Genomic DNA, 27,171 nt, shown 5'->3' with positions numbered 1-27,171 from the left:
CCCGCGTGACAGATCGCAAGGGTTCACACACGCTATCCAAACACACACTGACACTATCACCACCATCACGTATGAGACTCATCCTGTGAAAACATCTCAGTGCTTTGACATGTCAGATCCCTGGGTTTAGATAAGAATTGTCTCGTCTTATCACTGCAACATAAAAGGGAAGATATGAGCTTTGGGAAGTTTGGAAAAAACAGGATACTTAGAATGAGTATGAGTTTATATGGCGTATCATGATCTATCAGGGACTCGACAGTGTGAGCGTTTCACTCGCATTTGCGACTAAAAAGAGATGTGTGCAAACTGTAAAATGTATTTAGGGGCCCATGTGTCCCTGCTTGTCCTCGGTTTTTTATGAAATTTAAAGTCATAAAAAGTCTTAAATATCTTAAATGGTATAAGATACATATTGATTATTTATAAGAGGTCATAATTTGGGGGATGAAAAAACAGGAATCGCAAAACAGCCTAATGTGATTATTAAATATGATAATTAAGCTGCATGTTTCAAAGTAGCAATGCAGCGATGTTGCACGTTCTGCAGGCTTGCTGTTTTAGAGCACGTCACAATCAATGAAAACCACACATTTATGCTAATAATGTTTTAAGTAATACTAATTAATTAATGCTAATTGCTTATGATGTACTGTTGATGAATTACAATGTTTTCTTTATGGTGTTTATGTAATAGTAAAGCATAGACATTTCAAAATAAGAGTCCCATTGTATATTATTTTACAATTAAAAGTACTGCATTATGCATATGTTTTTTTCCCTGGTTTTTATTGGTTATTTCCTGGTTATTATTATAAACCGTATCTGGCAATTAATTCAACTTTTGTAGCTATTGTTTTTAGGCACAATAATCTGTTTACTTATTTAATAAGTATTAGTATTAGTGTATATACATTTGAAGTAGGCCTAATGATTACATAATTATTAAATACAGTTTGTAGCTCAAATATTTAAAAAATAATGGGTCATGGATAAAATAAGGCTTTTAAAGGTGTAAAAAAACATAATAGAGATAAAATTAATTTTGAAGTTTTATTAGGTGTTAACAATGATTATGTGGTTTTTTTAATCAATTAACACTGCTTTTGTCATTTTTTACAAGATGGACAAAATTTGTCAGCAAAAAAGTCATTCGGTTTAACCAAAATTTCGGTTTTACCAAAGGACACTTTTGGTTTTACCGAATGACGATATTTTCAAACAATGCTAACAGGCTGATATCTAGCTAGCTAGCAAAAGGACAATCAAACATTTTATATTTAGTACAAGTTTTTAAAATATTACAACATTTCCCATGTTTTATAGCGGTTGTACCGAATGACCTAATGTTTTGGGACATGCGTATGAGCAAGTGAAAAAATGAATTTTTCAAATAGTTAAAAGAGAGTTAGTTACTTTGCTTTACAACCATGTGGTCCTTTGCAGGTGTCTGAATGATGTCACATCCTGTCACATGATATTGACCACATGACTTGATCCAAAATGGTCCCTTTATTTTGGTTACTCTGAATGACATAAATGAAATTCATTTTTCAGGACATTCTTTCTCATAACAAAGCAACGACTTCTACACATAATTTTAATACCATTTTGCACTATTTTGATATACAGTATCATGTTATAAGAAATGGCCATATTGATCTTTTGACACTTCAAAATCTTTAAAATACCTTTATATGTGGCAAAATATAAAACAGATCTAGTTGTACTACCTTCATATCTTTGTTTTTTATTATTATTAAGGCCTTTTTTGGGGGGGGGGGTGGAAGACCCGTCACGTCACGTCATTGACCCTAATACAATTAATATAAAATATTAATAGAATTATTATTCTAATAAACTAAATAATTTTGCTAAAATTAAGTAAGTGCCTTAATTTCACACTCTAAAATCTCGGTTTCACTCAGTGCTGTCAGGTTTTATCTCCGGCTTTAATTGGGCCTGAATATATTTTGAGCAGATTGCATCAAGCCAGCGATACCCACTCATTAGACTCTATTTATTCAGCGCTCCTCTGAGGCAGGTACAGCAGGTTGTTATTTGGCCAAGCAATGAGGTGGAACCATGTCTCCATTAGCTTTGGCGTGCAATGGCTTTCTGCAAAACCGCCCTGTGGTGGCACGCAGTCAACGTTTATGAGAGATTTATGTTATGAGCACACGGACGTGATTGTGTAACACTGCTGGCCGTTTGCGTGCTTCTATGAAGCAATATCAAACCGTACTGCCCTGGGCAGGCTAGCTGTGATGTATGACTATGGAAATGCGTTAGTGGTACTTTCACACTGAAAGCGATTTCTCTCTCTTTCTTTTGCAGGACTCTAAAATGGGCTTTGGAATTGCTGTGTCCGGCGGCCGGGACAATCCAAACGTGGAGAGTGGAGAGACGTCCATCATTGTGTCGGACGTGCTGCCAGGAGGCCCGGCCGATGGACTGCTCTTGTACGCTTCGCTCACCTTACTAATGCATATGTGTTTAGCGTATTGGTAAACCATTATTTTACACCAGCATGGGCCGGTTAATAAGTATCGAGTTTTCACATGGAGCCTTTTAAAATGACATGAAATCAAAATTCACCCAGCTTACTGCCCTAATAAATGTCCTTGGTGTTATTGTGCATGTTTTATTAGCCTATGCTATTCTAAAGGGGAATAAAGGTTGTTTTTCGTAATCATTTATCAATGTAATAAATACTGATGCATACAATGAAACCCAATAATATTGTTAAAGAGTATGTCTGTATTATGTTTTAGACTTAACGTTTGTTTTGTTTTGTTTGTGGACAGTGAGAACGACCGTGTGATACAGGTCAACACCATCACCATGGATAATGTGCCTCATTCTTTTGCTGTGCAGTCACTTCGGAAATGTGGGAAAGTGGCCAAAATAGTGAGTATTTGTCAAGTTGACCTTAATGAGAGGCCTGCTAAAACAAGTTCACTTACTTTGGTTATTAGCATAGGTTAGCAGTGTCCGATATTAACTTTTTATTTATTATTATTATTATTTATTATTAAGGATTTATTTTCAGGGTCTTCTTGAGGTTTTTTCTTTAACATTTCTAACCATCCATTCATGTCTTATATGTCAGTTTCAAAATTAATATGAATATTAATGAATATTCTATGAATTAAATTTTACAGATGTTACCTATAAAATCGAATCAGCATCAAATACAAAAGTAATGTTGGGGATCATAAACTCATAAATAATGTAAGATCATAAATGCCTTACTCAGATGCATTTGAAATATTTTAAATGGTTTTTTTTTTACATTTTAAATGTTTTTATTTTCATGTTAAATAATTTTTAAGAGCTGAGTTTATATTCTATAATTATTATGAAGATAGCAGATTTAAAAAAACAAAAACAAAATGTTTTGTTTTGTTTTTTTACCCCCACATTTTAATTTTTTTTTGCCATTTTTGACAATTTTAGTTGCAGTTTTGCCCCAAGCTCTGGTCAGTTTCTGTTTTGAAATTAATTCATATGCAGCCTTCAATTGAAAGTACTGCAGTCGATCCCTGCTTAAAGTAATGAACATATAGGGCTGCATGATATATCGATATCGCGATGTGCGCATCCCCAATAGTCACATCTCAGGATGTCCGATGTCTGTTATAGGGATCGTTAATCGTTAATCTGTACGGACCAGACACCACGGTTCAAAACGTACCTGATTCTCAGATTAATTGCAAAGTTTGACCATCATACAATGAAAGTTTATCAGTTGCATGCGTTTTAGGTCCTGTCAGTTTAAACATTCAAATGATTTTAAATCATTTGAGTGCACAAAGAGGTGAAAGAGAACTCATTTCTGAACGGGCAGCTGTTTTATGTGCACACACACAGCCGCGCAGATGCGCTTGAACACAGAATGCCGTTCTCTTCCGCATCTATTTGTGCCTGAGCGGACACATACATGCAAAAAAAAATTGTCAAAAGGAACGTAAAACATCAAGTATCCTCGTAAAACACAGTTGCTTGTGGCTTGAACTAAAAAATTGAGAAAGAAATCCGGATGTGTAACAGTATTTTAGATATGCGCATTCGGTTTTAAAGTGACAGCAGCCTAATATTCCTGCTGCTTTCTGTGTCATGAATGAACAAAAGACAAAGAGAAAAATAACTTTTGTAGCTTTAACACAGATTAATTATATTTAATTTATACAGTGAAGAGTATGCAGTGCTGTACCTATACCAGTGTACCTGAATACTGTTAGACTTACCTGTTCACTCACCTACAAAATCACCCCAATGATTCTAGAATAATTAATTCTTACCAAAATGTATTGATTTTTTTCATATCGCAATATATATCACAGAAAAAAAAAAAGAATGCAATATCATTATTTTCCAATACCGTCCAGCCCTATAGTAAGATAAATCTCTGCTCTTAGATTATGTCCTTTTGGTAACAGTGGGCTAATTTTATTCATTCACTCCCCACAGACTGTAAAGAGGCCTCGCAAGGTGTCTGTCCTTAAGCGCCCCCCGTCCCCGAGCGTGGATAGCCGTGATTACAACATATCCAGCTATTATCCCGAGGACAACCGCAGTGTTCACAGTGACCCAGACTCTGATTACCCTCGGGGAAATGGCGGCCTGGGCTACCCCCGCGACAGAGAGCATGACCGCACCCTCGACAAGAGCCGGATAGACTACCTGGACCCAGATTACCGCAGCCAGGACTACACTCGGCGGGAACGGAGTAGAGGCAGGAGCCCAGAGAGATCGCCCAGCTCTGACAGTGGCTACCGCAGGGACGGCAGCCGGGGCCGGACCCTGGAGCGTGGATCCAGCCCGGAGCCTCCCTATCATAAGCAGCACAGTAGAGGTCGCGGGGGAGGAGGAAGCCCTGCTGGAAGCTACGGGAGGGATCAGGGCTACGACACGCGGAGGTATGACACTCGTTCGGATGACAAGATGATCAGGAGTCACAGCAGGGACCGGCTGCAGGATCACTCACCGTCACCTAGCAGAGAACGGGACAGAGGAAGAGACCGTCCTAACTATGAGCCCCTCGAGCCGCCCATCAATGTGATGCTGGTGAAAAACAGGCCCAATGAAGGTGAGAACCACCGGATTAGCTTGTCACTAATTGCATATTTTGAATATAATAGAGTTAGGTGACTGAAATGATTTAAAACAGTTTAGAGAGAATTTGAAAGGGAAATCTTTTGTAACAATTGCTCAATTGATCAGTTTGATCAATTTAATGCATCCTTGCTGAAAAAAAAAAAAAAAAAAGTCTAAACATCTTGCTGACCGCAAACATTAAAACAGTAGTATATTTACAAAGCATTTTTTGTAGTTTAAGAATGCTGCCAAAAAAGACCATATTGTGATTTTAGTTAGATAATTTTTGCATACTTAAATTTTAAATCTGGATCATATCATTCATTTTGTGTTGCTTTATTTTCATTACCATTTTCTTTCCACTGAGCTCCAAAGTTTTTTGCACCCTTTCCTGAACCTTTGGTTTCATGTAAATTTAATTATCATTTGGATGTAAATCTTATTGCCCTATTCATGTAAATTAGATTTCATGACAGTCAAGTGTAAAATAGTTCTCAGTAGCTCACTCCCAGTAACCATTTTTTAATTTATGGGCATTATTAAAGGAAATACTCAATGTGAATCAATGTTTACAGCAAAAATTGCTATAAATTTGCTGCAAGTTCACATTTTCTCATGCAAATTACCTTTGTGACAACTGTTTGTGGCAAGCAGTTGAACAGTATAACAATATTTTTTTAAGATTTAAAATATAAAGATGCACAATTATTTTAATTAAGCTCACAATATGGCCTTTATTTTAGCAGCATTATTAAACTACGAAAAAGCTTAAATAAATGGTGTTCTTTTGAACTTTCTGTTCATCAAAGAATCCTGAAAAAAAATGTATCATGGTTTCCACAAAAATATGAAGCAGCACAACTTTTTTCAACATTGATAATAATAATAATAATAATAACCACCACAGGAATAAATTACATTTTAAAATATATTAAAATAGAAAACAGATATTTTTAAATTGTAATATTTCACAATGTCATTGTTTTATTGTATTTTTTATAAATACAAATAAGCACATCCTTGGTGAGCATAAGAGACTTCTTTAAAAAAATCTTACTAAACCCAAACTTTTGGATGGTAGTCTTCATGTTTCTCTGTAAGGCCTGGTATAGTTTGATACCCCATCCTTCAATAACAGCCTCTTTCCAAAGCTCCATTATATTGTGACATATTCACTAAACAATCCATGCTAAAATGTTCCGCACAAACATTAAGATCAAACTGAAATGATCAAGGACCTAAAAATAAAATTCAACCTTTTGTTTCAAACATTGTTATCTCTTAAAAGAATACGCAAAGCACAGCTAGGAACAGCACAAAGTTGGGCGGAAATTACAATACAATACAATATTCATTTGTAAAGCACATTTAAAAACAACCAAGGTTGACCAAAGTGCTGTACAGAAAAGAATAAAACTGAAAAAAAATAAAACTACCAATAAAGGAACACCCACCAAAGACAATAATCAAACCTATAATCAAGGAGTATTGAAAGCCAAAGAGAATAAATAAGTCTTTAGAGCAGATCTGAAGGTGGAAACAGAGGGAGCTAATCTAATGTGGAGAGGTAGACTGTTCCAAAGTTTTGGACCTGCTGTAACAAAAGCGCGATCGCCTCGTTTTTTAAGTCTAGATCTAGGCACAATGAGTAGACAGTGATCACTGGATCTCAGAGTTCTAGAAGGAGTGTATGGATGCAGATAGGTCAGGTACTGAGGGGCCAAACTGTTGTAAACAAATAATAAAATTTTAAAATCAATTCTAAATTTGACAGGTAGCTAGTGCAGTGCAGATAAAATAGGGGTTACTGGCTCATACTTGCGGGTCCCAGTGAGGAGTCTTGCAGCTGCGTTTTGCACTAGCTGTAGACGGGAGAGGGAAGACTAAGAGACACCATAATAAAGTGAGTCACAATAATCTAGACGAGTTGTTATGAAAGCATGAATCATCGTTTGAAGTTACTTTGGGATAAAAAGGGTTTCACTTTAGAGAGTTAACGAAGATGGAAAAAAGCATGACTTTACAACAGTACTGATCTGTTTATCAAATTTTAGGTTGTGATCAAACAGAACGCCCAGATTTCTAGCACATTGAGTTTCATGTGGGGCAAGAAAACCACGGTCAACATCAAACACACAGTTTTCCTTATGCCCAAATAGAATTATTTCAGTTTTATTTTCGTTTAAATTTAGAAAATTGCTTGAAAGCCAAAGCTTAAGTTCTTTTAAACAAGCCAACAGTGGTTGTAAACCATTTTTATCGTTATGTCATTATGAGTGTGTCAGTCAGTAGCGAAGACTTTTACATTGAAAAGACTGAATTGTTGTGAACACGGAACAAGACGCAACTGACAAATGCTTTGACTAGCGCCGTCAGTCACGGGAAAACCCCTTAACTGTTAAAAGGACAAGATAATACATCGGACATTTAAACAGATTTTTTATTATGAACATAGGACTGACCTGAAGGAAAATGCTAAATCTGAATGCAGATAATAAACTCGCTCACTCGATCTCTTTCTCACAATACTCTTCTACATAATACAGTAAGCTTCAATGAACAATATCAATTGAGAACAAACAGTTTACGTTGCCAAGAGAGGTTGCTAAGGGTGTTGTGTAGTGATACACAGAACCGTTGGGTGAAGCGGTCATAGCCGTGTTTTATCATGAATAAAACACAGCTATTGACCAATCAGAATCAAGGACAGGAACTGTTTTATAGAAAATAGATCTGAGTATCATCAGCATATAGATGAAAGGATAGACCGTATTTATTAAAAATGGAAGCCAGAGGTAGCATGTACAGGGTAAACAATACCGGCCCGAGGATTGATCCCTGTGGCACTCCACAGTTGAGAGAGGACTGATGACCAATATGAACACTAAACCATCTGTTGGTCAGATAAGAACGGGACCACTGTAAAACTACGCCACGAAAGCCCACAAATATCTCCAGGCGTCTCAACAGGACCTCATAAAATACATTTTACTTTATCAATAGTTCTATACTAGCTGAAATAATACTTGTAATAAATCTTGCTCTGAGTTCTGAAAGTTACAGCATATTTTCATAGTTCATCAATCATTTTTATCTCAAAAGTGTTAAATATTACTTTACAGGTACAGAGCCTTTATTCCTGCAGTAGAGATCAGGTCAGATGCTGTGGAAATAATACACAACATACCATCTGAGCTTCACACATGTGAACAGGGCAGCTGGTTTTCTCTCTCTCTGTACTATTGTAATCCTCCCATTTCTTTATTTCACTCTCATTCTGTTTACTTTAGACCTCCTTCACACATCCATCCTAAAACCTTTTGTCCTCATTGGATTTTGATGATATTTTAATCTGATTTATTTATGATGGCCCTGTCAGGAGATTTCAGAGGAGATACATTCTTGTGACTTCACATAAAGCGGCCCGTCTCTTCCGATTTCCTCACCAGCCGCTCATAACCCTCAGCCCAGAAGGGCAAAGCGGGTAGCGCTGTTTATTACCAGATTATGCCTTGGGTTGGAAAATGGGAACTTTTTTTAAAACAATATTGAAACCAAAAGATTTTCTTCATACTCAGTTCTGTTACCGGTTATTGAGCGTTCAGAGCTCTGATTCTGCCCGTCAGATCAATATTCCACATTTTCAGTTTCAGTTTGATTGTTTGTGGTGTTTGTCCCGTTCAGTGATCCACTGAACTGACAGCTGGAGGGATTGCTGTGTACTTAAAAGGGTCAAGGTCATCATGGTTGTTAGGTTCATGTTAGCATTGCTGCACAGAACCAATGTTTCATTCTGTTTCGTTGTAGAGTACGGCCTCCGGCTGGGCAGCCAGATCTTCATCAAAGAGATGACCAGCACTGGACTCGCTGCCAGAGATGGAAATCTCCAGGAGGGCGACATCATTCTCAAGGTTCCTATCAGACACACAAGAGACATCTTCACACATTAAATCTATAAAATTGGCATAAAATTGCTGGAACAACACAGTAGCTTTCTGTGTTAATATGCCATTGCTGATATTGTTAACTAGAACTAAATATAATAAAAAACATTTTTTATTAATTGTAATAAAGTTGAGAAATATAAATATTACATGAAAATCTTTAACTTAAAAAATGTATAATAAAATAAAATGTTTTAGTTGAAGTACTAAATTAGCAAAACTAAAACTGAAATAATTTAAAGCTATATTGAAGTATTGAAAAAGACTAATAAAAAATGACAAAAGCACATAAAAATACTAAAAATTAAATTGAAAATTAAAATGGAAAAATAAAAGCTAATTCATAATACTATAATAGTATATAAATAAATAATACAAAAAAGCACTGTATAGCACATGGTTGCTGAAGGCTAATATAATGTTAAAATTCATAATTCAACACAATTTAAAGATAATATACATGCAATTTATGAAATTAACCTTTTAATTATTTTATAGTACATATTTAACTTCATTTTATTTAATATTTACATATTAAATTAACTGTAAAATAATAATAACAATAAGATATAAAATCAAACTAAAAAAATCATAAAGTATAATAAAAATATAAATGTGTAATTTGTTCACACATAAATAAATTCTAAGCCTTTAAATATAATCTAGTATTTGACATTAATATTAATAGTAAACGCAGTGACAGTATCAAAGGAGATAATCAATAATTATGATTTTTGTTTTTATCATGGAAGTTATCAATGCTTACAGAAGTATCAAAATGTATTTATTTGTTGCAACATTTCAGTCCCATGACCTTCATGAGGCATATCTATTCAAAGCATAAAAATATATAAAATCTACTCATGACCAATCACTGCAAAGAACCCCCAATTGTCAATCACAAGCAGTGACTTAATATTAGAACTTAATACTTCATTTTGATACTTTTGTAAGCATTGATAGTGTGCGGGACTTTCTTTTGTTTTTGATTTTTGACTTTTTTGGTCCTTTCTTCTATCCATTACCTGCAGGTGTGCGAGGATAATTGCTAATTGGTTGTTTTTATCATGGAAAATATCTGCTGATTTATCAACCTTGTCAATATATGTATATGTATCATTGGGGCAACTATTCCCACACCTCCACCAAAATAGCATTCAGATCTCTGTGGTTGACTCAAACCCTTTGACATCAGACTTGTGCTGTAGCACCTAACATTATAAATGCTTGAACCATTAATGTTACATCTTTTGTTTTTTTCCAGATCAACGGAACGGTGACCGAGAACCTCTCTTTGAGTGACGCCGGCAAGCTGATTGAAAAATCACGGGGCAAGCTGCAACTGGTGGTCCAAAGAGACCACCGGCAGATCCTGGTGCGCATCCCTGCCCTGGCAGACAGCGACTCGGAGCCTGACGGTAAGTTGCTTCTATTACGCAGCATTTGTCCGTAGACTAGTCTCCATTACTATGCTTCCTGAGCCGTGGTGCTCACCCTCTGGCTGTTTGCTCTCCAACTACACACTTTAATTAAAAGCAGATAGCATGAATTGGCTCTGATAAATCAGATTAGTAATATCATGTACACATTCGCCAGGCACTGAGGCTGTAATAAATTACAGTTAATTATGCGAATCACTATTAATAGACTCGAAATGAGTGTCGAAGCACAAAACCCAATTTGTCACCGTCTGTGTCGGAGCAGGGTTATCATCCACTGGCATAATTTCAACTATATGCCATGGATTTAATAAGTCTGGTCCTCTACAGAGGTGATACACCGTTAATGCAATTGGACATGGGTTATAAAACTTCCTATGGCTGTATAGTTATAGATTGATAGTACAGTATATTTATCAGGGACACATAGTCATTAAGAAATTACAAGACTGTATTGTCAGATACAGACCGTCTCTTTTTAACAGAGCTGAGATTTACTGACCCCATTTATACCTGCTATTAACATCCGTCTCGGATGATCTGATCACTAGTGGACCATATCAGAGACCGTATAAGAAGACAAACCATTTGTAGAAAAATGAATGGGAGGAATTCCAACATTCAATATGGCAGCTGTGTTAAAGAAAGTCCCGCATTTCTGATAAAAGATCCAAATGGGGCCCAAGTGGGTGTCACCTGCGCTGTCTAACTGGGGTCCAGCTAGTTTTGTCCACAGTTTCCATAAAGGCCCCAATATGGCAGCTGTGTTAAAGAAAGTCCCGCATTTCTGATAAAAGATCCAAATGCCTTTTTTGATAGAGGCACCACATAATTTTTATTCCAGAAAACACATACAAATAGTTTTTTTTATTTTTATTTGAATCACTCTTAAAACGTTGAGTAGTAGATGCAGCTTTTAAAGAAAATATCCATCAGATCGAAATACATATATGGATGTTAATAGCAGGTGTTTTAACCTTGCTATCAGATACATAGGCACCATTGTTTACACTTGAACACAATGAATATTTTAACACCAGAAAGATGCGCTTACCTGAGAAAAAGCAAACAGCTTGCTTACAACAGAAATGCTATTTTTGTGTTCTCTTTTTACAGATAATACAGATATGTCATACTTTTAGCTGATGGACCGCTGAGACACAACATAAAGTCTGGTTGCCTTTAATCTTTAATCATGACTGTGCCTCAACAAACCTGTAAACCTTTCACACTGTGCTCTTATGTTTTTATGCTAACCTCCTTTTTTAATACCTTCTTTAATCAATAAATAAGTCTACTCAATGTTATGTCTGTGTGGTGGTGACTTATTTAATCATGGAGGAGAAACTGTGTCTGGAAGGATGACACAGTCTCTCAGATGCTATTTCATACTCTTCAGCTGTTATTAGGGTGGGGCAACTGGATATCGTATGGCCTTTTCACATCTACCATCCTCAAGGTATTAAATGCAGGTGGAAGTAAATTTCAGTACAGAAAAAGCATCCGTTTTTCAAGTGGGGCAGGGCGGAACAGCTAAATGCATTTCCATTTCATGTTTGCATTCATCGCCAGTGGAAAATGAGTCACTGTAGGCATTGTGTATGCTGCTTCGTGCCGGTTGGAGAAGTTAAATTGAGATTGATTTACACCCTGCCATAAAAATGCAGCACATACTCTTCATTGCCTCTTATGCACCATTGTGCTCTACTTTTCATTTTGACTAGATGATGTGATAGCCGGCTTTCAGCTATTTCCTCATTTTTATTGTTCATTGTATTCAAGAAGCTGTGACTTTGTAGTGTAGCATGCTTGAATACATTGAACCGTGACGCTTGAGGCTTACTGTTGTAAATCAGCACTGTCCCCTGTGTCTTTATCTTCAATTAGTTTTGTATGCAATTGGATGTCACCCCTGCATGTGTTTCATTGTTCTATGTAAATTCAGGTAATTGTGTTTAAAGACAACATGGCGGCACCGAAATTCACAACGCATTTGACTTCTGTAATGCAGCATAATTCTATGTAAAACAGTATCTTCAATGGGAAATTAAATGTAGGGTGGGACTTGACTGTGTGCTGTGGAATTTGAATGGAGGAGGAAGTTATTACATTAAAAAAAGGTTTGGTTATAACATTTCATGTTGTCTTTTAACACACTGTGTTCAAGAACAGTGCAAGTGCCATTTCATTTTTCTCAGTCACTAGTGGGTCTGGGCGATATAAGGAATATCCTCAATATATAATATATATATATATATATATATATATATATATATATATATATATATACACACACATTAACAATATTTTTATTATGTTTATAATGTTTTATTATTATTATTAATATATATTATTGACCATTAATTTTACTTTTAAAATATAATCTATATTATTTTATATTATTTTATACTATATATTTAATATTATAAATTCTACTAAATATCTTTAGTATTATTTATATAAAGTTTATATATATATACGTGTGTGTGTGTGTGTGTGTATATATATATATATATATATATATATATATATATATATATATATATATATATATATATATAATATTCAATAATAAATCTCAGAAGAAATGTTTTTTATATATATATATATGTGTGTGTGTTTTATAATATATACACTGTAAAACTTATTATTTTACATTTTATTTATTTATTTATACAACAGTTCATTCTGCTTCTCAAATCTGATTGGCTGAGAGCCTTTTCCAGCTGTGCGATATTCCCCCAGTATCAATAAACCGTTTCACCATTTGTATCACTCCGTTTGTGGCGACTGTCATGCGGGTCGAGCAAATCCACCATATTTTTTTTTTTTACAAATACTGCTGTTGTTATGTCACGGAATGTAGCTTTGTTAGTTATTTAATAATTTTTGTTAATGTTAGTTAATGAAAACAAATTCATTGTAAGTTCATGTTAGCTCAGGTCAATTAAATAATATTAACAGATACATTTGTTTTTAATAATGTTTTAGTAAATATTGAAATCAACATTAACTAAGATTAATAAATGCTTTTGTTGTTAGTCAGTGTTAACTGACGTTAACATCTGGAACCTTAAATACACTAATATTGCAATATCAAATATAATCAGATGATCCTTTTTTTAAAGCAATATCGCCCAGCCCTAGGTTCTAGTCTTTGCATGTGTGTATGCTCTCTGTCATTCTCTCTGATACTCTGCATGTGTTGTCACAGTAGCGCTGCGCACTAAATCAATGATAGTTGTTGTAGCCGAAGCAGAGGTCCTGTCCGTGCTGTTTGGGGTTGTAGTCAGGGAGCGTACAGCAGCTGTCTCTACTCTGTGGTTTGTCCTCCCCCTCATAAGAGACAGACTGTAATTTCATCCCCACCCAACAGATGGAAACACGCCTCTCTCCCCCACAGCCTGGAAAACACCAGCTCCCTGATCCTCCCTGATGTTCTCCAGAAACTGTGTTTACATGCAGTCTAATAATCCGTAAATAATCTGACCGATAGCCCATCGGAGTGAAAATCCCTCAAGTACAGAACAGTTAGAAAAAAAGATTCAATTTGAGCTTGAGCTGAATAAATTAAGATACTGGGATCCTGTTTCTGATTCTCCTTTTAAATAAATTTAGCAACATGAGAAGAAAGCTTTTTTGGGATAATTTTAGATATGTTATAAAAGCCAGATACACACTGAGGTGATATGCTAAATCAACTTTCTTCTTTAATCAGCTGACAACTCGCATGATTCTTGTTCTTATGATAACGTGACGCTTAATGCCTCTCTTGAACGGCATGCTCAGAAATTGAGTTCAGAAAAAATGTAACATGCATGTAAACATGTTTTAATCTTGCTGCAGGGTACATATACATTCAGAATCTGCAGTCGGATTCAATTTAATTTGAAGCAAGGACAATTTGTGCATGTAAATGTAAATATATATATATATATATATATATGTATATATTCTAAATGAAAAATTGTGAGATCAAAAGTAATTTATTTAGCATTTTTCTTATTTCATGTTTTTAGTTTTTAAATACTGCAGAGTATTACATTTTTATTTTTAAAAGTAAATAATAAAAAAAAAAATCTTTTTTAAAAATAAGTTTTACTTTTTTAAAAATCCTTTAACATTCCATTTATCTTCATGTTTAAATGAAATTTTAAATCCCAGATTTCATTGTGGTCTTTTCGACGCCACTGTAGTATCAAACATCTGTATCACTTGCAGATTTCTGCCCTTCCTAAGTGAAAAATGTTTGTACATTATACTGTATCTACAGCCAGTGCTGGTAGCATATTTGTCTCTTTACTCTGTTAGCTCTAAGCATTAACCCCCCCTGAGCTCTGAAGCAGGTGGGCGGCAGTGTCCTTTTGCTCTGTTATGGATGGAGTGTGTTGTAGATTTGCAGGACAGGGATGGCGTACCGCCCACCAGCAGCGCTCGGAAGAGCAGGAGTTCTGTTAATGCACTGGACATGCACTTAGAGCACCAGCAGACCACACAGTAACTCTTTTCTTCCTCCCCGGCCGTCACTACTTCTGTCCTGCTTTCTCTTTCAGGGCGATGCTTCATTTTCCTTGCTCTGCGTCTTATTGGTTTTACTTGTAATCAAATAATTCTCAACTACCCTGGACAAAGTAGAGCTCTGGAATGAGAAATTAAAGGGATAGTTCACCCTCATGTTGATACAAAACCCATGAGACTTTCTTTATGTGTCGCAAAAATTTTAATATTTAGAAAAATGTTCGATCAGATATTTTCTACTGTGACCATGATCCATTAATAACAAAAAAAGCATAAAAAAGTAGTTCCTATGATTCAGACCAAGACTTAAGTTGTTATTTAATGATAATCTGTTCATTTGAGAAATGCTAAATCAACCGAATCGTTGACTGAACTGAGTTGAACTTGAGAACCGAATCCAACTGATTCATGAGTAAGTCATTCTTTTGAACCGATTCTTTCAAAATGATCTGATTGAACTAGTATTACACAGCATGATTCATTCACGAATCGGACTGATCAGGTTCTCAGTTGTTTTAGTGACTCAGTGATTCGTTTGCAGTGATTCTAAAGTTAAAGGGATAGTTCACCCACAAATGAAAAATGTGTCATTTACTTACCTTTATGTTGCTCCAAACCTGTATGAGTTTCTTTCTTCTGTTGAACTAAAAAGAAGGTATTTTGAAGAATGTTGGTAACCGGACAGTTGACGGTAGCCATTGACTTCCATAGTATATATTTTTTTTCATACAATGGAAGTCAATGGCTACCATCCACTGGTTACCAACATTCTTCAAAATGTCTTCTTTTTAGTTCAACAGAAGAAAGAAACTCATACAGTTTTGGAATAACATAAGGGTGAGTAAAAGATGACACAATTTTTATTTTTGGGTGAACTATCACTTTAACTGCTCAAAAATGAACTGCTACAAAGTCTTCAAATATGTTTTTTCACTGAAGAAAGTCAGTCATACAGGTTTGGAATGACATGAGGTTTAGTAAATGATGACAATTTCTTTTTTTTTTTTTTTTTGGTGAACTGTTCCTTTAACTATCAATGTAGCTTTAATGTATGCAAGCACTAGCTGCTTTTGCACACATCTCTGCTCTCCAAGGCGGTTGCTGTAGATGTCACTTCCTGTCTGTCCTTTTTCTCTGTCTTTCTCAGGGTGTTCTGTTCCTAAAGATTAATTACACCTGTCTGACATACCTTCTGCCTCTATATAACACTGCTATTAGTCTCTTCATGACAGCTTCATGAAATTCTGGGCATTTGAGTTATGTAGGCATTGTAAATCACCACTATTTGGGTCAAAAAGGCATGGATATCCTGTGGTCAAATCACAGTATAAAACAGAAATGATTGTTATAACGGGGCAGATCTTGGCAAATTAACACCAAGTCGACAGTAACATGGTGGTCTGTTCTCTGTGGTTGTGGGTCCATTTAATTCTGTCTCCTCTGGGCCTCGTCTCTTTCCTGAACTAATAGGAAAAAAGTCCTTTGCTTCTCATTGTAGACTTTTGTTTCTTTCAGATATTTCTGAGATGGAGTCGTACCATTCCTACTCACCTCAAGATGACCAAAGGTCACGTCAATCTGACCTCTCCTCACACTCTTCTAATGACGCTGCACGAGAGAATGCCAGGTGAGCACAGCTTTTCATGTCTATGCTTAAACATCAAACTAAGTGCCATGTATTTAAAAAAAAAAGCACAAACACACCTTTCACACCTTTAGGAGCAATTTCTGGTTGTCTAATGTTAGTCAAGCATGTATATTCTCAGTCAGAAACTGTCAGATCAAAACTGCAATTTATCTTGTTGTATTTATTTTTAGGGAGGACCCTCAAAGCAGACTTGCAAAGCCCATTGTAACATCCTCTCCTTACAAAACTCCAGAGGTACTGCTTCCAGCCCAGGAGGAGAGAGCAGAACCACAGGAAGAAGAGCCACCACGTAGGAACAGTTGTGATGAATTAGATGAATTATGGTTTGATACCCTCTGGCAGAGGATTGGCAATACTCGTCAGTTGCCAAATGAGAGTATAATTGGCTTTGCTGACTAAACCAGACAAATGTTGACCAGAAACTGCAACATTACATACAGTAGATTAAAAATAATGGTTTGACCCTCACTGATGTTAGTGATTCAAAATCACCAAAACATCTGTCATGTCTTCTGACTTTTACCTCAGTGGAACATTTACCATCAGAAGTTTATTTAGGATAACTAAATTTGTCACTAAAACTGTCACTGGTATGCAAAGAAAAAAAATGGCTACATAATCGCATTGTCATAAGAACAGATTTATTTATTTATTTATTTATTTATTTTATATAACATTTATGCAAAATGCTTAGTTCGTTCAAAAGTTTGGGATCTGTAAGATGTTTTAATATTTTTGAAAGAAGTCTCTTATGCTCACCAAGACTACATTTATTTGATCATAAATACAGTAAAAACAAAAATATTATTACAATTTAAAATATTTATTTTCTATTTGAATATATTTTAAACTGTAATTTATTCCTGTGATGCAAAGCTGAATTTTCAGCATAATTTCTCCAGTCTTCAGTGTCACATGATCCTTCAGAAATCATTCTAATATGCTGATTTGCTGCATTTCTTATTATCATCAATGTTGAGAACACTACTTAATATTTTTGGAGAAACTGTGATAAATTTTTTAGGATGATGAATATTAAGTTCAGTAGAACAGCAATTATCTGAAATAGAAATATTTTGTAACATTATAAATGTCTTTACTGTCCTTGCTGAAGAAAAGTATTAATTTCTTTCAAAACACATTGTTACTGACAGCAAACTTTTGAACAGTAGTGTATTTATGATTTAATTTGGAGTCTGTCTGCTTGCAGTGGTTTCAGATTGAAACTGATGCTGAATTATTTTGTATTCAATGTGCAGCAGCATTAAGGACGACACCCAAGATCCTGCTGAGACCGAGCCCAGAGGACGAGGCCATTTACGGGTGAGTGGATGCTGTGAATAACCCGCAGGTTCAACCCTCTTCACGCATGTTCTTATTCACTGAACTAAGATCTTATTCACTAACTAAACCAGAGGACTCACTGAGGGATGAGTTTAGATCTGTAGACAGGGCTGGATTTCAGTCACCACACACTCATCTTACACACACATACACATTAGTAAAATCATAAAAAATCATAATCACGATTATTTTGGTCAATATTGTAATCACGATTATTTAACACTATTATGAGTGTGCCATATGACCAAAACCTAAGATGAGTAATTTATTTAACTATAGCTTTCTGTGAAATCTAAATTTTAAAAACCAGTGAAATTTTGCAATTCTCAATAAAATTATGATATCACAGCAGACTAGGCTACCTAATCCAAGTAAAATAGTCTTCAAAAAAATATTGAAAATAAGTAAACAATCAGTAATACAAAAAAAAAACAAAAAAACAATAGGACAAATACAATAGAGAAAAAATACAAATATAAAAATATAAAAATTAGGGCTGTTAACGTAATTTTACGTCATACAGTTAGATGATTTTAAAAGTCCATGCTGATTATATCAGAGATGGCAGAGAGAACAGAGAATTATTCATTCCAGTGTCTGTTTCGCTTTAAAACACAAACTCTCTGTCATATTGTGTCATTGTATGTGAAGAGCGCGTGCCCTCCCGCATCGCTCTGTTCCTGTCTGAACGGAACGTCAAAACATCCCACCGCTGTATGGCCAGATGATTTCTCGGCTGGATAAAGCGTTTCACTAGTAAAGTTTTGATGGATGAGGATTGCAATCAAAGTAAGGACGATTGCGGTGATGTACAGGAGTCGTACATTAAGCACGTGTGAGTCCGTTATATTGATGCGCAAACAAATCATGTATGAGCGCTCTCTCTCTCAATGCACTGATCGCACATTGTATTTATGCACAGACACGTTTCAGTACATTCACGTTGTTTTCACACACTTTCAGGATAATGTTTGGATTTGTCCTGTGTATGTTGCTGTGTACTTTAGTAAATATGCAGGTCAAGGCGGTTGGTTTAGGTTTTTTTGGCATCTCCATGTGGTCCTGTTCAGTATCGCAACTTAACTTGTCTAAAATGTAAACAAGCTCTTTGCTGTTGCACATACTATACACTGTGAATTCTAAAATGTTTTTTGCTGTTATTTTTTATGGGTGCTTTGGTGTACATAAATGTATGAATTATATGGACTCATTTGGTTATTTGGTGTCCTTTTGGAGTCTGCAAGTGTCCTTTTTTGAAAAGACACCTACATTTACCTTGAAAAAAGCTTAAAAAAAATACAGTTTTGTGAGAATCACACTTCAATCTGATGGTTTACTTTGCTGGACATAGGCAATGATGGCAAAATGGACGTGTTAATCAAGATAAATGGTGTATGCTTAATTTCACGATAAGTGTGTGATTAATCGCGATTAAAAATTTTAATCTATTGACAGCCCTAATAAAAATACAAAAATACAACTTGTCTTTTGTTCTTTGATTAACATTAAGACACAGATTGCAGCTGGATGCATGGATCCAATATACTGATACACATTCTATTATCTTCCAACTGTTTATGTTCACTTAAGACATAACCGACTGGGTTTACATGAATAATCGCCAAGCCCAGCATTTTGACATTGTAGCATGTATTTGATCATTTAGGCACACACACAAAGCTCAAAGTTCAGTTTGCTTCACTGTGTTCTGCTTTGTGTTGGAGGGCGCGCACAGAAAGCCACCTGAGGAAAAGCTCCGTAGTATGGTGCTTTTGAAAACTCTTTAATATCAAGCACATCCCTTTTTACAAAAGGCAATCAGGCTCAGAAATGGAATCAGGCACAATAATCGTTTTATTTCAATTATCATATTATTTTGTAATTGTTGGAAGCCGAAATCGAAACTCAGTTTTGATTAATTGCGTACTCACACAGCCCTACACATTATACAGACCAACACTCCAAAGCACCCGCTCACTTGTTCGTCTGTATATCTGTTTTTTTAAATTAACAGTTCACTAAAAAAACCAAACATTCTTTTATTTTCTCACCGTTATATTTCTGATCTATTCCAAATGCAATAGGGTGAGTAAAAAATAACTGTATTACATAATGATTTATTATTAAAAAGGACCTATTATGCTTTTACATTTTCAACTTTCTCTAGTATGAAATGTTTCTGTTTGAACATGAAAAATGTCTGCAAAGTTACAAAGCACAGTCACTCCAAAGGGAGTTATTCTCTATATCATTAAGCACTGTTTCTGAACTCCCAGAAACACCTCGATTGTAGTCTTGAGTTTTCGTCCGGAAATGAACACGTCACAATATTCCTCATTTACATAATTTCCATCATAAGGCATACGCAAAAAAGGGCAGAGGCCTGGTTGAGTTGCGTTAGTAGCGTGTTGAAACTCACAAGGGTCACATTTCAGAAACGCGCTGGAAGCGGTTCACCAATCCCAACACACTGGTCCAGCTGACCAATCAGAGTACATTGCACTTTTTAGAAGGAGGGGCTTCATAGAGACAGGAACTAAACAGTGTGTTACTGACAGACTGGGAAGAGAGGTGCTGCAACAATGTAAAATATGTGAAAAATTATGTGATTTTTGAACATTCAAGCATGAAAGACTATTCTAGTAGAGCCCAAAAACAAAATCAAGACATTGTAACAAGGCATAGTATGGACTCTTTAATTTTGAGGTGAACTATCCGTTTATACTGTCACACTGGTGGAAGAGCGAACAGGAAGACAAAGCACAGAAAATGAAACAGAGATAGGGGGTCATCTGCATCACAGCCTCACAGACGGAATGGATATCTCTGCAATCTCTTTTTTCACTCTCTCTCTCTTTTAATCATCCTCTCCGTCAGCTCCTCCATATTCATGAGGAAGAGGCAGTCTGCTGCTGCTCTTATCCACTGGGAGAGGTTATTTTTGTGTCCTGCACTTGCTTACAGAGCCGCTTTGCTTTAAGCCTAGAGACCAGAGTTTGTTTTACCTGAGCACAGGATGAGAGAGGTGCTTTCAGCTAGAGAGCAGGGGAAAACAAGACATCTTATTTGGGAGCTGATCTATTAAACAGGTTCCTGTTGCATTTTGGAAAGTACATTTTTGATATTAACATTTCTGTCAGACAAAGTATGTTTGTACCATCTCAAATTAAACTAATTAAAATGAATATTTTGAGTCAGAAAGGGAACACAATGCTCTTTGTAACCTTTGTAACATAAATGGTTTTACTGTCACTTTTAATATAGAAGCTTGTTTCCGCCACTAAATAAAAAATAAAAAAGGTAATTGTGGCTTTTTATCTCACAACTCTGACTTTTTTCCTCATAATTGCGTATCTCACAATTGAGATATAAACTTGCAATTGCGAGTTATGTCAGAATTGCAAGATATAAACTTAAAAATCTTACTGACCCCAAACTTTGAACAGTAGTGTATTAGCAGGTGTGATTAAAGTAAATTTGGAGTTGTTGCAGAATGAAACTGATGTTAAATTATTATTTTTTAATGGGAACACAATGGCTGCAGAGTCGATATTATGACTTTCCTATAATTCCTATAAATTCATTAATCAAAATCCACAAACAGATAAATAATTTATTTACTATTTTAATTTATTTCAAAATATAATTCAATTAAAATTGTATTCTATATATTAATTATATTAAAATGAATCATATGCACAAACTGTACAATGGTGTATTTCAAAATACTATGGTTAGCTTAACTTTTTTCACATTGTTTAACATAACAAATACCTAACTTTCGCTCTCTTTTTTAGGCCCAACACAGTGATGGTGAGCTTTCAGAAAGGAGAGAGTGTTGGACTGAGGTTAGCTGGAGGAAATGATGTGGGAATATTCATAGCAGGAGTGCAGGAGGGCAGTCCGGCTGAAGAAGAAGGTCTCCGTGTAGGGGATCAGATCATGAAGGTACAAAAACAACAGCTCTGTTGACATCAACTGAAATGACTTACTAATGTTCTGATCGTTTTAGTGTCCTCTTGTTTTTTTTCCCAGAGTATAGCATCATAATTCATAATAACATTGTTTTATTCATGGAGTTGTAAGAAAGTGCCATTGAACACTACTTAAAGGGGATATATTTTACAGTTTGGATTTTTCTTTTTTTCCCCTGAAGTTCACTTATAATGTTAGTTGAGGTTTTCTGCATCAAAAACAATTGTAATTGAATTATTCATGACCATTTTCCATGCTCTCTTCGACCCTTTGAAAAAAAACAAGCTGTTTTTATTACTGTATCTTTATCTTATGAATGTAAATGACATCTCTTATGATTAGTTAACCTTACTATGCTTATTCAATGGTAGTTTTCAGAAATAGCCTGGGTGGATTGGGGAGAGAGCTAAGTTAACATTATATGTATATACTGTACATGTGCAGTTTTCCAAGATCCCTTTAGGAGAAGAGAACGTGCTTTGAATTTGATTTGCATTTGTCACATTTCCTTTTCAACTGTATGTGTGCATGTGTGTTATCTGTCTCTCCCTAAAGGTGAATAACGTTGACTTTCGGGGCATTGTGCGAGAGGAGGCCGTGCTGTTCCTGCTGGAGATCCCGCGGGGTGAGGTCGTGACCATTTTGGCACAGAATAAAACCGAGGGTGAGAGCAAGAGAACACGAGCCTCGCTCACACCACACACATTAAACACACAAAACCACCCCTCGCTTCTCCTCAGGGAACACATGAGTAAAAACACCCCCATCTTCCTATCCAAAGCAGTGTTTTTTAGTTTAATTTTTATGTGCTTTTGTCATTTTAATTGTTGTTGTTTTTTAATATTGTTATTTAGGGTTAATTTTAGTTTTATTTCAATTTTAGTTTTAGATTTCATTATTATTATTATTAATAATTTCATTTTTCCAACTAATATTTCTAATCTTTTCTAATTAAATTTCCTTTGAAAAATAATAATAATATTTTTTTAAATTATATTTTAGTACTTTTTTGGCCCCTACATTACAGCATCCCACAGCAGGTCTAGCAACCATTCATACATTGCTGTATGTGTGAACAGGCCCCGAAGCGCTCTCTCTTCATTCTTCCCTTCCCCCTATACACACAGAGCCTGCCCAGAGGCCTCGGCTTGTTGCTCATCAGTACAAAACCAGTTATAGCCAGTTTTGGCTCTTCCAGGGACTGCCGTGTCAAGTGTGGTCATGCTCACACGTGTACAAACATGCAAAAATCTTGATTTTCATGTTTGTGAGCTATGCTTTCTCTTGCCTGTTATGTGAGGAAGTAAATGAACCCCTGTGCTGAATGCTTATTGGTTCAATCCCAGTAGAGGAACTTTCAGAAAGGAGTTCAACTACAAACAAGTTCCTAACCCCATCGCAAGACGGCGGGACGTCAGCAGTGACCCCTGCTGTTGGAACTGACACTGCTTTCTCAGCTCTATCTCTCTTTTTCTGCTGTCATGCCATCCTTCCATCGCATTCATTCCCTGTCTCTGTCTTTACTTCTCTCACTCCGTCTCTCCTCGGTGTGGATGTCTCATGGGAAAGCAAGGACTGGCACTGTCAGGGGTTGAAGCTCATTTGGTCTGAGCTGAGACAGATGTGGTGTCAGAGCTTTAATCAAGAGGGTGACGGCACCACCAGAGGAAATCTGACCTCTGTAATTTTTATCCTTGAATGACACTGAATCACCCATTTGATATTCACAAAGAACAGAATTCATTTACAGCATTATTTTGGAGAGCGATTGATAGACTGAAAATCACTTACAATTTGTTACAATTAATTAATTAATTAATTTTTGTCTATTCAAATTTTATTTTTATCCATTTATGTTTTTTTCATTTATTACTTTATTTGTTTATTAATGTATGTTTTATTTTTACAGAACCTTTTGATTTATTTTTTTTATCAATTTATATTTTATCTATTTATTTATCCATTTAATATATATCAGTTTCTGTATTTTTATTTTTACAGAACCTTTTTATTTTTTGATTTATTTTTTTAATTTTTTTATTATTATTATTTATTTACAGCACCTTTACATTTTTAATTTTAATTTTTTTATTTATTTATCTGTTGTTTATTGTTTTATATATTTGTTTATTTGTTTATTTTTATAAGTCTCACTTGCAAATAATCCCAAAACATTGAGTTGTTTGGGAACTTATGTTTCTGTGTTGTGTCTTAGTTTACGAAGACATCTTGATATCCGGTCGAGGGGACTCGTTTTTCATCCGGACCCATTTTGAGTATGAGAAGGAGCTGCCTCAGTGTCTCGCCTTCTCGCGGGGCGAGATCCTCAAGGTGGTGGACACCTTATATGACGGCAAGCTGGGAAACTGGCTGGCCATCCGCTTGGGCAAAGACAACCAACTGCTGGAGAAAGGCATCATTCCCAACAAGAGCAGGTGAGAACTGAGATGGATGGGCAATCTTTCCCTGAGATTAAAAGCTATGTCAAAATATGCCTAAGCTAAATAGTGTTTAAGTCTTTAACCCTGAAATAGTGCAAACTATAGCGATTTTTTTTAAATTTTTTATATATATATATATATATATATATATATATATATATATATATATATAGGACAAAACCAGAGATCAGACTTTGCTTCCAATGATCTATTTCTTTCTTTTTCCACTCATAACACTTGGTCCTTTTTCGATCAGAGCGGAGCAGATGGCAAATGTCCAGAACACACATAAGGGCTCAGGAAGTGACAGAGCCGACTTCTGGAGACTACGTGGTCAGAGGGCGGCCAAGAAGAAAGACCTGCGGAAGAGCCGAGAGGAGAGTTCTGCTGCCGTCGCCACACGATTCCCTGCCTATGAGAGGGTGGTGCTGAGAGAAGGTGTGTGTGTGTGTGTGTATAATATACAATAATAATATTTTTATTTTTAATATAACTATAAATAACAAGTTTGTAGTGAATACTGCGTAGGGATCTTATAAATCAGAATGTAGCCAGAAAAAGAGAAAGTATAAAGGTAATAAATAACCATGGAAAACTGATGCAATGAATGGCAAACATCATAATTTACTTATCATGGTACCTGTATGGTTTACACAATAAACTTTCTCAATAAGACAACATTATTCACCTCTCTGAGCGGACCAGCCTAATACCGCTAATGTAAGTCTCTGCAGCTGAGAAATTTTTAATACTTTTGAAAAATGGGCTCATCACTGAGAGGGATTGCTCCCTACACACTGTTCAAGAAAAATTACCCAATAAAATCATCATGATTTATGTGGCAAAAGCCAATGTCAAGAATTTGAATAAGGCTGTTTTGAATCATCAATCAAGACTCTTCTTTAATCCTCTCTAAACCCTATTTACATAGCTAATGGAGTGTTTATTACCATTAACAGAAACCATTCTGTATTTTAGTCAGGCTAAAACAGATTACCTCGGCTGTGAAATCCTTTTTGTAAACCTTGTGTTCCTCCCACAGCGGGATTCCGAAGGCCGGTTGTGCTGTTTGGACCAATCGCTGATGCTGCCAGCGAAAAACTGAAAGCGGAGCTTCCAGATGAGTTTGTAATTGCCAGTGAGTTCATGTTAGTCTCTGCAATACCATCAATAACGGGATCGTCACACTAGATAATAAATTATTAATTTAAATGACAATACATTTATATGTTAAATGTTAAAAATATATTAAATATTATTTAAATAAATAAATATCATTATATAAATAATACAAACTTATATTAATAATTCAGCCTTATTGAAGTTTACATCCTTTTAAACTTGCACACATGTGAAAATGAGTTTGATTTATTTTCAGTCTAAGTTAAATTTAGATTGTGTGGGTCATATTCTTGTGTACCCGTTTTTCATGAGCATAACCCTTGTATGGATATGAATGAATAATACAGTCTAGTGTGACATCACCTTAAGACTTTAAGCTAAAAATTAGCGCTTTAGCGCTACCATTAAATAAAAAATAATAATGTATTTCATTGTACATATTGAGTAAGTATTTGTAGTTTGATTATACTTGTTGTTTTTGTCCAATGGCACATCAGAAACAGAACCCAAAGACGCAGGGTCGGAAAAATCCTCCGGGGTGGTTCGTCTCAACACGATTCGACAGATCATCGAACAGGTAATAGTGTATGCACACACAAATGAATAATCAAAACTTCAGTCAGAGTTATTTATATGAATGTACCTTTAAGCTTTGTACTGTACATTTAAACCACATTGACCCATTTTGTCATTGATGCAGGACAAGCACGCTCTCCTGGACGTCACCCCTAAAGCTGTGGACACCCTGAACTACACGCAGTGGTACCCCATAGTCATCTTCTTCAGCCCGGATAGCAAACATGGGGTGAAGGCGATGAGACAGAGAGTCATCCCCAGCTCTAACCGCAGTGCCCGCAAACTCTACGATCAGGCTCTGAAGCTCAGGAAAACCTGCTCACACCTGTTTACCGGTCAGTCCTGGGGGTCCAGACACCTCATATAAAAATCTGTCATCATTTGCTGACAGTTATGTTGTTTCAAACCTGTATGACATTCTCTCTGAAAGGTTATTTTGCAGAAATGTACATTATTTTATTTAATTAAAGATTTTCTTTAGCATTTTTGGCGTTGTAGCATCGTGGAGGCGAGTTTAGCACGAACAAGCAGATTATAATATGATTCTATTTGATGAAATAATTAAATACTGAATTCAGGGGAAGTGCAGTAAAGAGTAGCTATGTAGCTATCAAATATTGTGATTGGCATATAATCAATGAAAACTGACATTGACACAGATTCCAGTTCGAAAATCACCAAATGATTGAAAGTAGCTGATGGAAACACAGAGATAAACAGATCCTAGAGAACAGCTGACCCAAATCGAAATGTTTTGATTTCCTCTCTCTCTCTCTCTCTCTCTCTCTCTCTCTCTCCCTCTCCCTCCCTCCCTCCTCCATCTGTCTGTTAGCTGTTATCGATCTGAACTCGGCTAATGATGCCTGGTACGGCAGTTTGAAGGAGACCATACGAGACCAGCAGACCCACGCTGTGTGGGTCTCGGAGGGGAAGGTAAAAACAATGGACGATATAGTTCTCCACCACCTTCTATCCACTCTGAAACAAAACCTTCTCTTAAAGTTAACATGAAACACTGTTTACAACCTATTCTGCTTCTGCCATCAAAAAAATAGTAGTTAAAT

At 35.8% G+C, this 27,171-nt stretch overlaps 1 protein-coding gene across 3 annotated transcripts in view; it reads left to right on the top strand.

The window, feature by feature from the left end:
* LOC127517995 (tight junction protein ZO-2) overlaps positions 1-27,171 on the top strand; it is a 73,212-nt gene that overhangs the window by 37,244 nt on the left and 8,797 nt on the right. For all 3 annotated transcript variants that reach the window (XM_051904253.1, XM_051904254.1, XM_051904252.1), the window contains exons 3-18: positions 2,338-2,462; positions 2,808-2,910; positions 4,474-5,092; positions 8,908-9,011; positions 10,309-10,462; positions 16,517-16,628; positions 16,820-16,938; positions 17,909-17,972; positions 21,791-21,941; positions 22,524-22,632; positions 24,184-24,403; positions 24,666-24,847; positions 25,452-25,547; positions 26,029-26,108; positions 26,232-26,442; positions 26,940-27,040. In XM_051904253.1, the coding sequence (XP_051760213.1) occupies positions 2,338-2,462; positions 2,808-2,910; positions 4,474-5,092; positions 8,908-9,011; positions 10,309-10,462; positions 16,517-16,628; positions 16,820-16,938; positions 17,909-17,972; positions 21,791-21,941; positions 22,524-22,632; positions 24,184-24,403; positions 24,666-24,847; positions 25,452-25,547; positions 26,029-26,108; positions 26,232-26,442; positions 26,940-27,040 (2,550 nt within the window). The remainder of the gene's footprint in view (positions 1-2,337; positions 2,463-2,807; positions 2,911-4,473; positions 5,093-8,907; positions 9,012-10,308; positions 10,463-16,516; positions 16,629-16,819; positions 16,939-17,908; positions 17,973-21,790; positions 21,942-22,523; positions 22,633-24,183; positions 24,404-24,665; positions 24,848-25,451; positions 25,548-26,028; positions 26,109-26,231; positions 26,443-26,939; positions 27,041-27,171) is intronic.

Source organism: Ctenopharyngodon idella, chromosome 8 (genome assembly GCF_019924925.1).
Source record: "Ctenopharyngodon idella isolate HZGC_01 chromosome 8, HZGC01, whole genome shotgun sequence".
NCBI classification, from domain to species: domain Eukaryota; kingdom Metazoa; phylum Chordata; class Actinopteri; order Cypriniformes; family Xenocyprididae; genus Ctenopharyngodon; species Ctenopharyngodon idella.
Note: the sequence above shows the minus strand (reverse complement) of the source record. Positions and strands in the feature narration are given on the sequence as shown.